Below are 19824 nucleotides of genomic sequence, written 5' to 3'. Positions count from 1 at the left end.
TCACCCTCCTCCTCCTCCTTCTGAGACTGGGTCTCATTCTGTAGCTCTGGCTGTCCTGGAATTCACAGAGATCCACCTGCCTTTGCCTCCTAAGTGCTGGGATCAAAGGTGCACGCTACCGCCGGGAGCTGGCAGAGCACGCTTTAGTTCCAGCACTCGGGAGGCAGAAGCAGGTGGATCTCCATGAGTTTGAGGCCAGCCTGGTCTACAGAGCGAGTTCTAGGGCAGCCAGGGCTACACAGAGAAACCCGTCTTGAAAAACAAAATGAGAGAGAGAGAGAACGCGTGAGAGAGAGAGAGAGAGAGAGAGAGAGAGAGAGAGAGAGAGAGAGAGAGAGAGAGAGAGAGAGAGAAAAAGGTGTGCACCACCACACCTGGAAACGGAGCCTTCACTGTTTTTTTCTTTGGGGGCCAGAGAGATGGCTGAGTGGTTAAGAGCACGTGATGCTCTTGCAGAAGACCAAGGTCTGGTTCCCAGAACTCACAGGTGGCTCACAACCATCTATAATGCTAGTTCCAGGGGATCTGTCACTCTCCTGGCATCTCTGGGCACCGGGCATGTACAGAGTGAACATACATACATGCACTCATACAAATAAAATAACAATAAGTAAATCTTCTAAAAAATGTATAAATAGCATAAAAAGCCCTTTCTGCCTGACAGGTAGGTGCTACCATGATTGGATAGTTCTTCATTTTTACTTAACCTTAAAGGTTAACATACTCTGTAATCCTAGCAGTCAGGGGGCTGATACAGTAGGATTTTTAGTTCCAGGCCAGTTTGGGCTACACAGTGAGCCCTGGTCTTCCAAAGAAGAAGCCGGGTGGTAGTGGCACATACCTTTATTTAACCCCCACAGTTGGGAGATAAGAGATAGATCCCTGAGTTCAAGGCCCACCTGGTCTATAGAGTGAGTTTCAGCACAGCCAGGGCTATGCAGAAAAACCGTGTCTCAAAAAACAAAACAAAACGCCGTACCCAAGTCCTCACACTCTGAAGTGGTGGGGAGCAAAGGGCTTTGGGAATGCGAGGGCACAATTCAGATCTTCAATCGCAGCCAGATACCGCAGCGCACGCTTTTAATCCCAGCATCTGAGAAGAGGCATGAGACTCAAACGTTCACGGAAACCCTTGGAGAACTCCATGCAGCCTGAACTACATGAGACTCTGCCTCAAACACAAAGGGGGGGGAGGAAGTAGAAGGAAGGGGGGGAGACTCTGAGCCCCAACTGCAAAGCCATTCTGCCTACAGATGACAACGTGGACATCTCTGTGCCTGTCATTCTTCTGTCTACGGGCGAGAGGGAGAAGGGCTGTGAGACCCCACTGGAAAATGCACTGTAGAGGAAGGCAACAGTTGAGGTTTCTGATCTCAATTCGGGCCCAAGGTCCTGGGAACCCAGCAAGTCAGTCTCTGTGGGAGAGGGGCCAGAGAGGGTGGTTTCACACTGAAGTTCAGCTCCGGGACTATCCCAAGCTTTAGATGACAAGAGTGATCTCTACTTCCCAGTGCCCGAGGAGCTGTGCGAGAGCGCCCACACTGTGCTGGGGGCAGGAAAGGAGCAAGGACATGCCAGCCGCATGTATGCCACTGCCCAGCAAGCAGAAGCCAGGCTGCAGCTCTGACGCCATGCTTAGAGAGAGAGCTGGGCCAAGGAGAAGGTCCATCTGGTCGAGACACCTGCCACCAGGCCTAGTGACCCTACTTCCATCCCAGAGCTCCACAGGACAGAAGAGAGACCCGCCTCCTCCTGCAGGTTATCCTCTAACCCCCACATATGGGCTGTGACATGCACACATATGCACACACACATGAAATAAACAGAAACATAATAAACACAAACTTTTGTTTACAAAGAGACAGAACTACCGTCTCTTAATGTATAGCTCACATTTAAGGTCTCCTTCCTCACTGGACAAAGGTTGATCATACGGGATCCCAGAGGAAATGTAGACAGGGTCGACCTAAGAGGTATGTGACCTGTACAGTCTTACAGGGCCCACACTGTGTGTGCTGGCATGTTCACATGTGTGTGAGTGTTTGTGTGCACACATGCATGTAGAGACCAGAGGTCAGCCCTGCCTGTGTTCCTCAGCGCCGTCCACCTTACTTTCCACTATTCTTTACATTTATGTATTGTGCGTGTATGCACTTGCTTATCCATGAGTGTGTACATGGAAGTGGTCAGAGGACAACCTATGGAGTTAGCTCCTCCTACCACATGACCAAGCCATCAGGTTTGGGAGGGAGAGGGGGCTGGGATTGATGTGTGAAGCAAGCTTGCTTCTAATTTAAATAAAAAAATAAGTTAAAAATAGAGGGAAAAATGTCTTTGCAAGAAAAATTTACTTCTCATGTTTAATGATTTGATATTAACAAATATAATATTGTTATATTATCTTGGAATAGTTATAAAAACTTAACCTATAAAAACGTTTTCTAGGGGTTGGAGAGATGGCACAGCGGTTAAGAGCACTGGCTACTCTTCTAGAGGACAAGGGTTCAATTCCCAGCACCCACATGGCAGCTTACTGTCTATAACTCAAGTTCCAGGGGACCTGATACCTTCATACCAATGCATATAAAATAAATTATGTTAAAAAAAAGATTAACTCCAGGACACCTTTCTCCTCCAGCATGGGATTTCCTGGAGAAATAAAAAAAAAGTTTTCTAGCGGGGCGGTGGTGGCACACGCCTTTAATCCCAGCACTTGGGAGGCAGAGGCAGGTGGATCTCTGTGAGTTCGAGGCCAGCCTGGTCTACAAGAGCTAGTGCCAGGACAGCCTCCAAAGCCACAGAGAAACCCTGTCTCGAAAAACCAAAAAAAAAAAAGTTTTCTAATTTATAGCTATATAACCACAGAAATAAAACAAATCTTTGGTGGACTCCGAGGCAGGGTACTCACATGTGCAAATGCCCACACACGTATATGCACAATTTAAAGGTTTTTTTTTTACAAATCTTTTTAAGATAAATGTTTAAAGATTATATTTGTGTATACAGTGTTCTGTCTACAGACCAGAAGAGAGCACCAGATCTCATAGCAGATGGTTGTGAGCCACCATGCGGTTGCTGGGAACTGAACTCAGGACCTCTGGAAGAGTAGTCAGTGCTCTTAACCTCTGAGCCATCTCTCCAGCCCCAAATCATAAAAAGAAAGAAAGAAAAAAAGACAGGGTCTCTCACTGGGACCGGGCTTCACGGAGTAAGCCAGGCTAGCTGTCCAGTGAGCCCTCAAACGCACCTCCCCAGCTCTGGGACTGCAAGTCTGTGCCACCCACTCAGTGGGAAGTGCGTAGTAGGTGCTGAGCCCATGCTTGTTTGACAGGCACCTCACCAACTGGGATGAATTTCCATCCCCGGGCCTTGAACTTCCAATGCTCCTGAAGCAATCTCCCAAGTCCTGGGACGACAAGTGTGAGCCATCATCTGACTCTGGGTCTACCTTTTTGGTATTGTTTTTCAAGACAGGGTGTCTTCCTCCCTCCCTCCCTCCCTCCCTCCTTCCCTCCCTCCCTCTCATTCTTTCTTTCTGTTGTTTTGTTTGTTTTTTGAGACAGGGTTTCTCTATATTGTTTTGGAGGCTGTCCTGGAACTCACTCTGTAGACCAGGCTGGCCTTGAACTCACAGAGACCCGCCTGCCTCTGCCTCCCGAGTGCCGGGCAGAACTAAAGGTGGGCCCCATCACGGCCCCGCCTTCTGGTCCTACTTTGTGAACAAGAGGCTTGCACTCTCTATCCACAGGGTCTCACCATGTAGCACTGGTGTAGAACGTCACCATGGTGACCAGGCTGGCCTCCACCTCACAGGATCCCCCTGCTCTTGCGCCAGCCGCACCCCCAGCCCAGTTCTAGGATTAACAGCATGCAACTCTGAGGCTGTTTTTGTTTTTTTTTTTTCAGTTTACGTTTATTTGTTTTTACTTCACCTGTGCGGTTATTTCGCCTGCATATGTATGTCTGTGCACTACATATGTGTAGTGCCTGGGGCATCTGATCCCCTGGAACATGAGGTACAGACAGTGTCACAGAGGGGCTGGGAATCGAACCAGCATCCAGTGCATTAGCCACAAACTTCCACCGTGTGGGTCCTGGGGACTGAACTCAGGTCATCAGGCTGGGCAGCAAGCACCGGTTCCTGATGAGTTATCTTTGGGCCGATTCCTTAGGCAACAGAACAGCACCCTGCAGAGACAGCACCCTGCAGGCATGCTGTCAGGAGCCTCCGGTCCATTCCTTGCTGATCTCCAGGCCGGTGTGAGGTGTGGGATGTCATGAAGGGAAACGAAGCTGCTTACAGACAACAGATGCTACCCATTGGTTTATTGGCGTCTCATCCCCTTGGACCTCCCACCACAGACCCACCCGCGAAGAGAGGGCCCGATCCCAGCCCAGGCAGTCTGTAGATGTGGAGGACTTCGATCCTGGAGGCAGAAGGGCCAGTAAAGGGAAGAAAGCCGCCTTCGGGAGAAGTGACAGTGCGGGGGGGTCACACCGAGAAAGTAAGGCTCGGCCGCCCTGCGGGACCAAGGGCCGCAATGAGAGTGGGCAGCGAGGAGAGGGGCGCCACCTCCCTCCTTCCGCCTGCACCCCTCAAACAGGAGAATCACGTGGGGCTCGGGCAGGGCTTGGCGCCTCAAAAGTTATTGTCGATGTTCCAGACGTCGCCGCTCAGCGCGTTGGCCGCCCCCTGCAGTGTCCACGTGAGCAGCGCCAGCTGGCGCCGGAAGCGGCTCTCCTGGAAGCCCAAACCTGGTGCCAACCCGGAGGAGTTGGCCTTGGAGCCATCGGAGCGCAGCATCCGCAGGTGGTCCAGCAGGGCATCCAAAGTGTGGTCGCCTTGGCCCAGGAAGATGTGGCGGAATGGGGAGTCGGCCGGCGACACATACTGGGACAGGAAGTAGAACTCCACCTGCATGAAAAGGCGAGAGCGGTCGGATGCCAGGGTGTCTGCGGCCGGCCGGAAGGCTTCAGCCGCTCCTCCCTCTGACCCCACCCCGAGGCCCTCTAGCACCGGCTCCGCGCAGGATGTACCTGGTACAGTCAACATCTCCTGTGTGTGGAGGCCAACAGCTAGCAAGGCCTCCCCAGTGATGCTCCGCAATATTGTTAGAGAGAGGGTCTCTCACTGACCCCGGAACGCGCCAGCCTCGCTAGACCGGCTGCTGGCCGCTGAGTCCTCCCCAGCCAGAGGTCCCGGCAGTCACCGTGGAGCCTGCACTGGTGCTTCGCTTTCAGGACCTCATGCTTCAATGGCCCTCTCCCTAGCCCTGTCTGCATTCCCTTGAAACAGAATTATAGGTAGCCCAAGCTGACCTCTAAATCACTACGTAGACCAGACTGGCCTCAAGTTCACCATTTTCTTTTCTTCCTTCCTTCATTTCTTTCTTTTTGGTTTTTCGAGACTGGGTTTCTCTGTGTAACATCTCTGGCTGTCCTGGCACTCCTGCCCTGTGGCCCAGGCTGACCCCGAACTCACAGAGATCCACCGGAATTAGGGGTATCTGGACATAGCTTCGCACCCAGCATCAGCCTCTTCAACCGGAGATTCAGAAGCCGGGGACGCAGCTCGGTGGTAGAGCACGATGCACTTGGCTCTTCCCTGGTACCCACATTTCTTTCTTTCTCTTCTTTTTTCGCGGGGAGTCAGGGTCTCATCATGTAGCCCAGTCTGGTTGTCTCTGTCTTCCAAGAGATGGGAGTACAGGCACCTCCACACCTACTTATTTGTCCTGGGGACGGAGCCCAGGGCTTCATGCGTACCAGAAAGCACCCCCCCCATCAACGGAGCTACAGCGCTAGCTTGAATCATTTCTTCTCTTTTCTTTCCTTTTCCTTCTCTCCTTCCTTTCCCTCCCCTCTCTTTCATGGCATCGAGCACAGGCTGTAGGGCCAGAGTCCCTCATGGGTAACTTTGGCTCCATCATTTACTTCCTGTAAGAAGTAAGTTACTTAGCTTCTCTGAGCCTTAGCATCAGCCTACCCTACTGCCAACCTCACAGCTTGGCAGGAAGCTCTGCTGCTGAACAAAATGAAACAACGTTGCTGGCCTCTTCAGCTCTCCACAAACGCCAGATGCTGTTTTCATTATCGAATCCTCTGAGTTTTTCCTGCTAAGCCACGCCCATCGGTGCAGGCGTCCCCTACAGGATACCTGTGGCTGGTATCCAGGGTTCAACCTTCATTAAGTCCATTTTCTCCTCCGGCCATTGGCACTCCCGCTTGGCAACCTCACCTCCTTGTAAGAAATTTTCGTGATGACTATATACTCAAAATCCAAACTCCTGAGCCTTGCCTGGAGGTGCATGCCCGTAATCCTGGTTACTTGGAGGAATGAAGCAGGTGGAGAGTCAAAAGTTCACAGTTGGCTACAAAGTGAGTTCAAGATTATTCTGGGCAATCTTGCAAGAAAAGCGGATTGGAGCTGCGGCTCAGTGATAGCGCACTTGCCTAGAATCTCTCAGTGAGGGGCTGGGGTGTGGCTCAGTGGTAGAGCACCTGCCTAGAATCCCCCAATGAGGGGCTGGGGTGTGGCTCAGTGGTAAGCGATTTGTCTAACAAGCACGGTACCCTGATTTGATCCTCACCACACACAAACACACAAGAACCCAGATTTCTTCAGCTATGCGAAGGTTCCCCATAGCTGGTCCGTGCTCAGTGCTCCACGGTGTCTCTTTTCTGGCTTTGATCATCCATGCACAGCTCCCAAGAAAGGTCAGGTCCATCTCCCCGCGTTCACCCTCCCACCCTGAAATGTCCTCTTTTCGCATCAGCTTCATCAACCCACGTTTTGCCTGTCCTTCAAGACCCAAACCAGACAGTCTAAAGCAAACTTTGTGTCTGCAAAAAGCCATGGAGTAAAATACTTGAGGCTTTGCAGGTTAAACAGTAGGCGACGAAGGGGCAGGCCCTTCCTGTCCGTTTTATTGCCTGGCAGAGCCAGCGGAGGGGACAGGTCGAGTCCTCCAGCCTGGCTGGGTTATGAACCCCGTATGTCCCCAGAAGACAGGGACGGCATGGGGAGGTGGGGCGGGGGCGGGGTGTTTTAGAATGTCCGGTCCAGGGATTCGAACCCCTGGCCGGGAGGGGGGCGGGCCTCACCCTCATGATGCGCACGTTGTACATGCGCATCAGACGCTCGTCGCTCTGCTCGGAGCTGTAAATCTCCTTCCGCAGCTTCTCCGCCGCCCGGATGTAGTCCCCCCGCGCGGAGTACACCCACTGCAGGGTCAGCCCGCGGGCCTGTGGGCGAGGCACAGCCTGAGACGGGCGCGCAGGGAGGGGGAGGGCGCGCAGGGAGGGGGAGGGCGCGCAGGGGGCGACCGGGGCCTGGAGGCTGGGGGGGGCGGGCCCGGGCTGCAGGGCGGGCGGGGGCTGGGGCGGGAGCGGCGCCTTGGACCTTGAGGTCCCCAGAGAACTCGTGGAAGCTGCCGATGTGCCTGAGCACCACGTCCCCGTAGCGGCCGAAGTCCAGGGGCAGCAGGTGGTCGCGGCTCAGCCGCAGGAGGAGCTGGCCGGCGAGCTGAGCCACCGCCTGGGCCACGGCGGGCAGGCGGCCTCGCAGCATCCTGTGCAGGTTCTCGTAGGTGTCCTCCCTGGTGTGCAGGAACGGGTACGCCCGACCGCCCTGCCGGGACACGGGAGGCAGCGCTGGGCGCAGGACCGCACGCGGCGCGGGCAGGCCGGGGCGCCCTGGGGCGGGGCGGGCGAGCCTCACCTCCGTGAAGGAGAACTCCACGGCTGGGACCCCCGCAAAGGCCGTGAAGGAATACGCGCTGCTGTCCATGGGCAGGGCTCGAACCCTGGGGCGGGCAGATCGCAGGCCTGAGGACTCCGTGTCCCGCCCCCAGCCCCAGCCGCCCCCAGCCCCAGCCGCCACCCCAGGTCTTCAACTCACACTTCCGCGTCCCAGTTGGCATTGGTGGACGCCACGTGTTCATAGAGCGTCTGCCCGCTGTGGTTAGGGGAGTCCACCTGCGGCGGGACGGGGGCGTAAGCCGGGCTGCTCCCCCGCGGCCTTGTGGTCTGTCACCCCGTCCCCACCCCGGCTCGCCTGCTTCAGGACGTTCTCAATGAGGCTGATCAGGAGGGGGCTGGTCTTGGCGTGAAATGTGCCGTCTCCTGGAGAGAAGGCACGGGAGGGACGACGGGGCTCGGGGCAGTTCCGTGGCACGGGAGGGACGACGGGGCTCGGGGCAGTTCGGTGGCGGCACGGGAGGGACGACGGGGCTCGGGGCAGTTCGGTGGCACGGGAGGGACGAGGGGGCTCGGGGCAGTTCGGTGGCACGGGAGGGACGACGGGGCTCGGGGCAGTTCGGTGGCACGGGAGGGACGAGGGGGCTCGGGGCAGTTCTGTGGCGGCACGGGAGGGACGAGGGGGCTCGGGGCAGTTCTGTGGCGGCACGGGAGGGACGAGGGGGCTCGGGGCAGTTCCGTGGCACGGGAGGGACGAGGGGGCTCGGGGCAGTTCGGTGGCGGCACGGGAGGGACGAGGGGGCTCGGGGCAGTTCCGTGGCACGGGAGGGCGTCGGAAGGGCCGGGAGTAGCACTGCGCAGCTCACCCAACACTGCGTTGTCCAGGCTCACGTACACCACCGCCTTGAGGTGCAGCACACTGAGGTAGCCCTGTGGGTCGGGGGAAGGTGGGAAGGAGTAACTGCCCCCCACGCCTCTCCCCACCCCCGGGTTACTTGCCCAGAACCCCAAATCACCTCCAACCACTCCATGGATCCCACGCTGCCAAAGTCACCTCCGTCCCAGCTGATGAACAGGAGACTTCTCCGAGGTCTGAACCCTACATGCCAAGGGGTGAAACCGGGTCAGCACCCCCTCCATCCTGCTCCATTCCTGTCCCCCAAAAGGGTCTCCGCCCTCTTCATGAGCCCAGCATCCTGGCCATCTCACCCGACTGATAATAACGCCTGTGAGCGGCTCTGAAGACGCCATTTAGTTATTTATCTGTGTGTGGGGGGAGCGGAGGGCAACTTGCAGGAGTCTGTGCTCCCTGCCACCGCGTGGATCCCGGGACTCCAGCTCAGGTTCTCAGGCTTGGCAACAAGTGCCCACTGTTGCCACCTCGCTGCCCTTATTTGCTGTTTCAAGGCGGGGTCACGTGTAGCCCAGGCTAGCCTAAGGTGACCTGCTTCCAATTCCAGGTGCTGGGATAACAGGTGGGGGCCCTGTCTGGCCTGAGGTCGACACGTGTGGATTTTACTGCGGCATCCTCACACGTGTGCCATTACGCTTTGTTCTAATTAGTCCCCTCCATAGCCTGGCTCCTCCCCCCCTTCTCCCTTTCCCCTCCTTTTCAGTCCTAGGGATTAAACCAGAGGCCTCTTGAAGGCTAAGCAAGTTCTCTGCAACTAAGTTACAACCCCATCTCTTTTTTTTACTTTTTGTTTTTTTTTTTTAATGGTTTTGTTTTAAAACAGGGTCTTGCTATTTAGACCCGACTGGCCTCAGGCGCACAGTGATCTTCCGGCACAGCACCGGGAGTAAAGGCACATGCTATCATGCCTGGCTTTTGTGTTTTACGAGATAAGAGACTCATGTAGCCCAGGCTGGCCTAGAACCCAGTATGTATTTGAGAATGACCTTGAAATCTAGACCTTCCCTTGTAGTGAGTGAGATATTTGCCTCCACACCTGTAGCGCTGACCACGCCTTTTGGGCGTGGTCACCGGTGCGGACATGACCAGTTAAAAGGAAAAGGATTGGGGCCGGAAGCCCCTTTGGGTCTCGGGGAGCAGGGTCTGTCTCCTCGGAAAGGGACTCCACTACAACTACTTATTTCCGTGTAAGTTATTTACTAATAAACTCTTCTTCAATTATACTGGTCTGGTGAATCCTAATTTCCACGCCTTCATTCCCGCCTCAGTCTCCCAAGGGCCTGAATTATAGGTATGTCTGTCCAACTCATTTAAAAATTTGAAAAAAATTGTGTGTGTGTGTGTGTGTGTGCATGCAATGGCATATGTGTGGAGATCGGGGACCACTTCAGGAAGCCGAATCTCTCTTTCTACCATGTGGCTTCTGGGGTCAAACTCAGGTCATTGGACTTGGTAGCAAGTGTCCTTACTCACTAAGGCATCCTATTAGTCCCCCAGGCTTACACTGATGAGGAAATAGTGCATTAGTGAAGTTACTTGCCCAGAACCAGGCATGGGGACTCTGATCCAAGTGACCTCTCTCCAGCATATGCTGCCAACTACCTTTGACCTAGCTCAGGACACAGCCCCAGCTCCCCCAGGTCTTGGCGCTGACCTTACCATTGCTGACCATGGAGGAAAAGGTCCGCACCAGCTCCAGCAAGATGGCAGTCCCCACTGCAGACCTGGCTGCTCCTGGGCCCCATGCGTCCCTCTGGGCCCCGATAACAACATAGTGATCTGAGGAAGGTGTGTGTGGAGGTCTCCCCATGTGGCTCTGGAGGGTGAGTGCTCCCAGAGCCCTCTCTCTCCTCTCCACCCTCCCGTGCAGTCACCCCACGCTGCGGCCCCTCCCATTCCCATAACCATAGCTCTCTAATCCCTGCTGTGTCAGGAGACCAGGCCCATTTGCTTGGCCCAGAGGGACTGATCAATAATAGACATTTGGAGATTCAGACACAGTATCCCTGGCTACTTGTTCCTGGAGACAGGATCTCACATAATCCAGGCTGGTCTCAAACTCCTGATTATCCTGCCCCCACTTTCTCCCAAGTGCCAGGATTATGAGCATGCACTGCTGTATCAGGTTGTACAAAGTTTTTTGTTTTGGTTTGGTTTTTTTGTTTTGTATTCTACACTGGTCTTGAACTTCTGACTTCCTGTCTCTAGGTGTGTGCCACCTCTCTTGGCTCCTTTCTCTGCTTAATATGGGCTTTCGGGGCTGGGCGTTGGTGGCGCATGCCTTTAATCCCAGCACTCGGGAGGCAGAGGCAGGCGGATCTCTGTGAGTTCGAGGCCAGCCTGGTCTACAGAGCGAGTGCCAGGACAGCCTCCAAAACTACAGAGAGAAACCCTGTCTCAAAACAACAACAACAACAAAAAAAATATGGGCTCTCGGGAGGCCCAAGCTATGTAGCTTAGGCTGGCCTTAAACTCATTAACCTCCAGCCTCAGTCTTGAGTCCTGGGGTGACAGGTGTGAGCTGCCATGCCTGACCAAACCCTAAGAACATTCTGGACTCCACTCTCTCCCTGGTCAGGCAGGCTCAGCCCCTTCCCTAACCCGCTTTCCCCTTCCAGCTCTTCTGTGCCCCTCCTCCCTCCTCCAACATCCGAGTGTCACCCCAGGCCTCTGCTTCTCCCTTGACATCCCAGCATTCCAGGTCTGTCCCACCCTGCCAAGTCTGCTCAGCATCCCGACTCCCACTTCCAGACTCATCTGTCCAATCTGGCCCTTATTGAACGCTTGGATATCTAGGACACGTCATCCAACATACGATTGCTCGCCCCAGTGTGTGGGGACCTTACTACTGAGCAATACCACCCCTCGTCAATCCCTTATCAGCCTCCATCCCCTGGGGGGTCACTGCTGGCCTTTCTCCAGGCCTCCACTTCCTGGGGGTCACTGCTGGCCTTTCTCCAGGCCTCCACTCCCTGGGGGTCACTGCTGGCCTTTCTCCAGGCCTCCACTCCCTGGGGGTCACTGCTGGCCTTTCTCCAGGCCTCCATCCCTGGGGGTCACTGCTGGTCTTTCTCCAGGGCCCCCGCAGCAGTCCTCGCTGGTTGCCTCCTAAGGGGCAGGAGATGCTGGCCAGACAACCCACCTGGCTCTGCAAAGCCCTCGATGCAGGCGAAGATGTTGCTAATGGGAGTAGAAACTCTGTGGTTGTTGACCACAAGGCGCAGGTCTGGCCCCGGCCCCAGGCGATAAGGAGAGCTTGAGAGGTTTCCTTTCCATTCCTGGGGGGCCACAGGGCCTTTGAGTTTCCTGGAAGGGGACGGAACATTCCAGGAACGGAACAGAAAAGTCTTGAAGTGGCCTAAGCTGCAGAAGAGGCTAGAGCTGCATCCCACCCTCTCTTTTTCCCAGTCTGGCTCTAGAGTTTTGTCCCTGTACCTTGCCCAATAGGACAGTGCAGCCTGGGGCTGCCATGGACAGTGGTGGAGGCTGTGTCCCGGGCAAGGATCTTCAGCACTTGTGGGTGGACCAGATGGTGGGGCCTGATAAAAGGTGTGCCCACCTGGAGGGTCACCTCTTTCGTGTGTGTGTGTGCCCGTGCACATGTGTGTAGAAATGTGTGTGCGCCCACGTGTGTGCAGAGAGGTCAACCTCACATCTTGCCCTTAAGGACTGACCACTTTTTTGTCTTGGTTTGTCAGTTGTAATACACTTTCCGGTTTGTGTGCGGTGTGCAGCATGTGTGCCGTAGGGTACGTGTGAGGACAACTTGTGGGTGTTGGTCCTCTCTGAGTACGTGAGTCTTGGAGGTGCTCTTCAGGCTTGCTCTAAGTGCCTTTACCCACTGAGGCATCTGTCTAGGACCTTTGTTTTTAAAAGGATCAGCACTTGGCATGAAACTCACTAATTTCCCCAAGCTGGTGCCAGTGAGCTCAGGGATCCACCTGTCTGGCCCTCCAGTGTGGACTGCAGGCACACACTTAGGTTTTGCTTGCTTTTAACACGGGTTCTGGGAATTAAATCAGGTCCTCACACTTGCGTGGCAAACACTTTACTGACAGAACTCTCTCCCGAGTCCCAGGGTCACCTTCTTACTCACCCAAGGAAGCCTTCAGCAACCCGCCCCCCAAACACTTCATTTCTTACCTGAGCAAGTGGTCAGCAATGTCTGCACTGATGGGCTGGGCGGGGATTCTGGGAAGGCCTGACGATTCTACTGGAGGGAACTGGGTTTGATTGAAGGAAGGGAAGCCAGGCGTGTAAGGGTCTCCAGTTCCTAGGTGTACCTAAGGAGGAAGGGGTACCCAGTCTGAAACTGAACTGAACAAACCCTATCTGTGTACCCCTGGGCCCCAGGAAGGTAGCTCTGCCTTTCCCCAACACTCACATGTCCATACACAGCCTGGTGGCTGGACAGGCCTGGCTTGTGAGGGTCCTGGGAGAAGTCTGCTGGGTCAGGGTACACCAGCACTCCTTGGGCCCCAAAGTCCTGAGCGATGGCTACCTGACGGAGGATAAGAACCCAAGGAAAGGTAAAACTGCTCCTGTCATCTGCAGGGACCGTGGGTGGGTATCGCTTGGCACTCACGCTGTAGCCCTCCCTCAGTGCCTCTTGTGGCATTTAAAAACCTGTGTGCTCAGGGCTGGAGAGATGACTCAGCAGTTAAGAGCACCGGCTGCTCTTCCAGAGGACCTGGGTTTGATTCCCAGTACCCGCATGGAAGCTCACAATTGTCTGCAACTCCAGTTCCAGAGGACCTGACATCCCATCTGGCCTCCACGAGCACTAGGGACATAAGTGGTGCCCAGACATACATGTAGGCAAAAGACGCCAGTACACATACTAACATAAAAATTCTAAAAACCTCCGTGCAAACTGGGGAGGGGGCAGTGGTGGCGCACGCCTTTAGTCCCAGCACTCGGGAGGCAGAGGCAGGCGGGTCTCTGTGAGTTCGAGGCCGGGCTGGACCGACAGCCTCAAAAACAATACAGAGAAACCCTGACTCATAAAAACCAAAAAAGAAAAAAAAAATGAACAAAACCCCTGTGCCACACAGGCCCCCTTTCTCTTCTCTGTCTGATTTGGCAAAACCTCCTGATTTTGCTCATCGCTAACATTTATTTGCCTTTCACTCCTGGGATTGAACCTGGGGCCTTGCATACACGGCACACATGTGTGCATCAGAGGACAACTGGGGGTCACGGCTCTCCTGCCATGTGTGTCCTGGGAGTCTAACATAGGCCATCAGGCTAGACAGCAAACACCTTTACCTCGGGGACATCTCACCACCCGCAACCAGATTTTTAGTTTCTTTTATTTCATTTTGAAGTAGAGTCTCTAGCCCAGTTTCTAATCCTGCTTCCTCATCCTCAGGCTGGGATTGCACCAGGTATATGCGCCGCTGGGGAATCAAATGCAGGCCTTTGTGCACGCTAGGCAAGCTCTCCACCAACTGCGACACACCGCAAGCCATATGCTGGCTTATTCGGAAAGGAAATCACGTGTATTTATTGCTTTGTGTTTCAGGGGACAACTTGCAAGAGCAGATTCTCTTCCCCCCTCAAGGCCCCAGAGATTGGACTCAGGGGTGGTGGTAAGTGCTTTTATCCACTGAGCTTTTTCCCTTGTCACTCTGCTTTGGTTTCTAAGACAATCTCGTGTACTCCAGGTTGGTTTCAAATTCTTTATGTGGCTGAAAATGCTGAACCCTAATCCTCCTGCCTTCCCCCCACCTCACCAAGCACTGAGATGACAGGCCTGTGCCACCACATCCAGATGCCAGCTGCATCTTATTATTTAATTTTAAAAACGGGACTTGCCAGGAGGTGGCAGCAGAAGGCACATTTAAACGGGGCACTCGGGAGGCAAAGGCAGGAGGATCTCTGAGTTTGAGGACAGCCTGCGCTCCAGGACCAGTCAAGGCTACACAGAGAAACCCTGTTTCAGGAGAAAAAAAATGAGACAAGGTCTCACTATGTAGCCCATGCAGGTCGTGAATTTACAATCCTCCTGTCTCAGCTTCCTATGTAGCTGGGGTTACAGGCTACATTCCTGCCCGTCCTCTGCCAACATTTTTTTTTTTGGTTGTTTTTTGTTTTTTCCAGACAGGGTTTCCCTGTGGCTTTGGAGGCTGGCCTGGAACTCACTTGGTAGACCAGGCTGGTCTCGAACTCACAGTGATCCGCCTGCCTCTGCCTCCCGAGTGCGTGTGCCAGCAACGCCCGGCCCAACATTTTTTTTTAATGTGCCTGATTTTTCTCGTCTCCAGGTGACAGCCTCCCAGATCTTTCCCATGAAGACAAGCCTGTTCCAGATCTTTCCATGAAGACAAGCCTGATCCCCTGACCACTCGCTGTCCTCCTGGGGACCCTCACCTTCTGGGCGAAGCTGGTAATCCCAACGCGCACCAGCAGGAGGCTGCCGGCCAGCTCCACGCCCTGGGCTCTCAGGTCCTGCAGATCCTCCTGCCGCCCGTAGTGGGCGTACACCAGCTTGCCCTGGAGACACAGGGATCTCAGAGGCACAGCGCCCTTATCCCATCGCGGTTACCCACCGAGGACCGCATAGGTTTCCCAGGGCGAGCCGGCCAGAGGCGCTCACCGTGGCGTTGCCGGTGGCGCTGTAAGGACAGTAGACCTCCGGATCCTCCAGCGGCAGCTGCTCCTGGGCGCTCCCGGCTGCATCCACCCAGTGCAGGGAGTTAGGGTGAGCCCTGAGGACGGGGAGGGTGAGCACCTCTGGCTGTGCAACACCATGACCCGTCCCCCTTGTCGCGTCCCCAGACTCACGGGTCTGGGAACTGCCCCTTGTCGCGTCCCCAGACTCACGGGTCTGGGAACTGAAGCCCCACATAGTGCGTGTCAGTCCACACGTGGTCCAGCTTCTGGCGCGAGAAAGTATCCAGGATGTCTTGGACCAGAGTGGCCATCCTGACCGAGCCCGCCACGCGTTCCCGGAGGCTGGTCAGCCTGGGCAGAGAGAGAGAGATCACACTGCGGGTGAGGGGTGGGAGGGGTGCAGGAAAGGGACTCCCATGTCCCCTGCAGAAGTGGGGAAAACGCAGGCCTGGAGTGGCATCTTATATATCCCAGGCTAGCCTCAAACTCAGGTAGAACGCGCTTGGGAGGTGGCGGCCGGAGGATCGGGCTTCGGGAGAGGACCTCACCCCGTCTGCTTCCATTGTCATCACCCAGCAAGAAACTGTTACCTAAACTGGTCTTATTCTGCCTTCTCCCCTCGGCATGTGCTGCCCTCTCATGGTCTGTTACCAAACCTGTTACCTTTGCAGGGGACTCAAGCTACCTTCCCCATATCACCCAAATGTGGCCTTGGCAGAGACCTGGCCATTCCTGGAGCGGCCACATCTCCCAAAAGGGACTCTTGGGTCTCCTTCCTCCATCCCAAGGGTGGAGGTGCTCCTGGCTCTCTAACCGTGCCCCCTCCCCCCTTCCCTTCCTTGTAGGGTGTTCTAGGAAATCACTTTATCACTGAGCTAGGGCAGTTACCCCAAAACCACCTTTACATTGTTTTTTCTGTTCTGTTTTTAGACAAGGCTACGCCGAATTGCCAAGGCTAGCCACAGACTCACTTGAAACCCAGGTGGGCACAGAACTTCTGCTTTAGCTTTAGGATGAGTTAGAACCTGGTTCCCTCCTCCCACTCCTGGGGTCGTGGGGATTGAACTCTGGCAGCAATCGCCTTCACCGGCTGAGCTATCATCTTGCCAGCCCTGGGCCTCACTTTTTGATTACACCTTTTGAGGATCTGGTTTCCTCCCTCCATCCTCACTGTATCTGCCTGCCTGCCTGTCTGTCTGTCTGCCTGCCTGCCTGCCTGCCTGCCTGTCTGTCTGTCTGTCTGTCTGTCTGTCTGTCTGCCTGCCTGTCTGTCTGCCTGTCTGTCTGCCTGTCTGTCTGTCTGCCTGCCTGCCTGTCTGTCTGCCTGTCTGCCTGTCTATCTGTCTGTCTGTCTGCCTGCCTGTCTGCCTGTCTGTCTGCCTGTCTGTCTGTCTGCCTGCCTGTCTGTCTGTCTGCCTGTCTGTCTGTCTGCCTGTCTGCCTGTCTGTCTGCCTGTCTGTCTGCCTGTCTGCCTGTCTGTCTGTCTGCCTGCCTGCCTGCCTGTCTGTCTGTCTGTCTGCCTTGTGGGGAAACTTTTACGTTGCCTCATAGTTTCAGAGCCTTCGATGCATTGCCTTTTTAACTCCTTACTACTTTATAGAGAGTGTGAATTTAGGAAAACTTGGCAGTAGGTAGCTCTACTCATTTCCTGGCTTTCATAAGGTTTTGGGGGGTGGGCTGGGGGGAGGTCAAGGTCTCGTTTGTCCTGGAAGGCACTATGTAGTCAAGGACAGCCTTGAACTCCTGACCCTCATGCTCCCATCTCCCAGGTACTGGGATCACAGGTGTGAACCACCACGCTTATGTTCATGTCATTTAGGGGATGGGTCATGCTAGGTGAGTGCTCTGTCACAGGAGCTATAAGCCCCAGCCTGATCAATCGGAGGGCCTTTAGCGTGATAGAGCCATCTATTTTGATCAAGCTCCATGCTGGGTGTCAAAAGACACACCATGACGTAGCCTGGAAAGGAAACACATGCGTCCAAATGGCTGAACAAACGCTGAAGACAGTACTAGCATAGCTTGGATCCTCAGTGCAGAGGAGGAGGAGGAAAACGCAGGGGCACGCCTATAATCCTAGCACTGACATTGGGAGAGAATGAGGCTAGCCTGGGCTACATCACAAGACCTTGTCTGAAGAAAAGCTAAAAGCAAAAGAAGTGAAATCAAACAAAGTAGAAAAAGCCCTACAGATGCGGCTCAAAGGCGGAGTGCCGGTCTAAGAGCATGCAGGGCCCTCCTTCTGCCAACCCGAGAACTGTAAACAGGAGATCTGACGAGGTGTGAGGCGCTCGGTGCTTGCCGTCAAGCCTGAGGGCCTGGGTTCAATCCCTGGGCTCTGCGTGGCAGAAGGCGAGAGTTGACTACAACAAGTTCTTCTCTGCCTGTCACACACGCACAGCGGCACCCAAGCACCACACCCGATAAGTCAATAAGTAACTGTTTAAAAAAGAAAGAAAAAAAGAGAGAAGGGGGGCTGGAGAGACGGCTCAGCGGTTAAGAGCACTGGCTGCTCTTCCAGAGGACCCGGGTTCAGTGCCCAGCACCCACATGGCAGCTCACAACTGCCTGTAACTCCAGTTCCAGGGGATCTGGCACCCTCACACAGACTTGCAGGCAAAACACCAACACATATCAAAAAATCAATGAAAAAAATCTTTTAAAAAGAGAGAAACCCAAAGGGGAAGACAAACCAAAACATGTGGTTGTCTCAGAACATACTGAAAAAATATTCTAAAAAAATTCATACCATTTTTCATTACCTGATCATTACACAAAATAAAATTAAAATGTCAGGCCAGGCGGTGGTGGTGCACGCCTTTTATCCCAGCACCTGGGAGGCAGAGGCAGGCGGATCTTGTGAGTTCGAGACCAGCCTGGTCTACAAGAACTAGTTCCAGACCAGCCTCCAAAGCCACAGAGAAACCCTGTCTCAAAAAACAAAACAAAACAAAAAAACCCTCAAATGTCATTTACCTTTACAAATTATTATTTTTTGGGGGGATGGGAGGCTATCCCATCTCAATTGGCTGGTCTCGTATTCACTATGTAGCCAAGGATGTCTCTGAATTCCCAATCCTCCTGCATCTACCTCCTGACTGCTGGGACCATAGGCATATGCCTCCAGGCCCTGGTCCTCTGTTTTCTGTCGCTCAGCTGCCTGCCTCCTAAACAAGCCATCTTCAAGGTCGCAGGTGTTTGAATACTCAGCTCCTGGTGTCTGCCACCCTTCCAGACCGCTGAGCAGGGAAGCCAGAGGGGAGGTGGAAAGACCCACGAGGGGACTTGGGCAACATGAGACCTGATGGGGCCTCCAGTCTGAACTGGACTGGACACTGGGCCAGGCAGGAAGTCAGGGTATTCTTACCTGATGGTGTCCTCCAGGCGCCCCTCCCCAAGGAACCGAAGAAACATGGCCTGGAGGTCACTCCAGTACAAGGTGCCCAGGCCGGAGTCAAGGCCCAGCTCAGAGTTGACATCCTCGCCGACCACCAACACGGAGTCCCCGCAGGCCTGGCAGGACCCTCGAAAGGCCACGTAGCCCAGGAGGAAGGCTGGCAGGTGCAAGGTTCAGTTCTCTTGTGCCTTCTTCTAGTAGACCCCAGAGACGCCCCAGCCCAGACCCCCCCACTGAGGAGGAGGGAGGGACGGGGAGGGATGACTCACCCCCAGTGAAGACCAGGAGTGCGGTCAGGATCAGATAGGGGGCAGCCTTTCTACCCACGGCAGCCCAGGGGATGGGAGCCGACCTCCCTGGACTGGAGTCTGAGGGCTCAGGGCCCTTGAGTTCCATGGGGCAGAACTGGACAGGCAGCTCGGCCCCTTCCTCCCAGTCCTCCTCCTCCTCCTCCAAGTGCCCCAGGTCAGGGCCTTCCACACGCCTATAGATGGTCTGCGAGGGTCTCGGGGCCCACTGCTGCTGTGTGGAGTCGGAAGGCAGGCATGCGATTAGGGGAAGGGGCCGAGGAGTTGGGGAAGGGTTGGGCAAGGATGGTGTCACGGACTTGGGCAGGAAGGGAGCTAAGAGGGAGGCTGGAGAGGAGGGACCCAAGGGGCATGGGGTGGGGCCGCCCTATGCATTAGGGAGGGGCCCGAGGAAGACCAAGACCTAGCGTGTGTAACCACCTCCCCCCAGGGTCTTACCCCTCTCTTCAGTAGACCCCAAAGTAGCTCCATGCTTGTGCCCTGCAAGGAGTCCCCCCCAATAACAAACCGTTTGTGGGAGCCCCAGAGGCCCCTTATCAGCTCTCTCAGGCAGCCTGAGCCTAGGCCGTTCCTCACCGCCTCCCCACAGGGTGGGAGCACAGTCTGGCCTCGGTCCACCCTCCCAGACACCCCCACCCCCAGTCCCGCTCACACCAGATGACAGGGCCTGTGCCTTCTCCTACCAATCAATTGTTTTTCAAACCTCAGGGCAGACTTTGACCACCTAAGTTCCGGTCACAGGTGGGGGGAGGGGAGCTAGGCTGGGTGCCTCCGGTTTCCCGATTCAGCCCCCTTGGAAGCCTCATCGTGAAGAGCCCTGGACTGGTTTCGAGGTTCCCCAACACACAGACCTCCAACAGACCCTTAGCTGACCTTGGGGCCAGACTGGCGGC

The 19824-nt window shown here is 55.0% G+C and overlaps 1 protein-coding gene across 1 annotated transcript; it reads right to left on the bottom strand.

Annotated features, from left to right (window-relative positions):
* Positions 1–4311: 4311 nt before the first annotated feature.
* Positions 4312–19519, bottom strand: Tfr2 (transferrin receptor 2). Its single transcript, XM_005080419.4, has 18 exons — positions 19370–19519; positions 18893–19145; positions 18594–18780; positions 15437–15577; positions 15210–15321; positions 14984–15106; positions 12996–13112; positions 12755–12894; positions 11754–11917; positions 10271–10390; positions 8715–8797; positions 8565–8628; positions 8057–8124; positions 7901–7977; positions 7721–7805; positions 7403–7630; positions 7105–7245; positions 4312–4915 (listed from the first exon to the last, which is right to left on the bottom strand). The coding sequence occupies exons 1-18, from the start codon at positions 19400–19402 to the stop codon at positions 4640–4642; spliced, it is 2412 nt and encodes an 803-aa protein (XP_005080476.1). The 5' UTR covers positions 19403–19519; the 3' UTR covers positions 4312–4639.
* Between the last annotated feature and the right edge of the window lie 305 nt (positions 19520–19824).

The sequence above is a fragment of the Mesocricetus auratus genome, unplaced genomic scaffold (assembly GCF_017639785.1).
Source record: "Mesocricetus auratus isolate SY011 unplaced genomic scaffold, BCM_Maur_2.0 Super-Scaffold_100025, whole genome shotgun sequence".
NCBI classification, from domain to species: domain Eukaryota; kingdom Metazoa; phylum Chordata; class Mammalia; order Rodentia; family Cricetidae; genus Mesocricetus; species Mesocricetus auratus.
The sequence above is the reverse complement of the archived record's forward strand: the minus strand, read 5'-3'. Positions and strand labels throughout refer to the sequence as shown.

Bases quoted from the DNA above. Each gene is read 5' to 3' on its own strand.
- Tfr2 (XM_005080419.4), bottom strand. From the start codon at position 19,402: ATGGAGCTACTTTGGGGTCTACTGAAGAGAGGG. The intron at 8,798-10,270 runs GTAAGGTCAGCG...CTTGGCATGTAG, and splicing joins TTCCTCCATGGTCAGCAATG to GGTTCAGACCTCGGAGAAGT. The intron at 7,246-7,402 runs GTCCAAGGCGCC...CCTCGCCCACAG, and splicing joins AGTTCTCTGGGGACCTCAAG to GCCCGCGGGCTGACCCTGCA.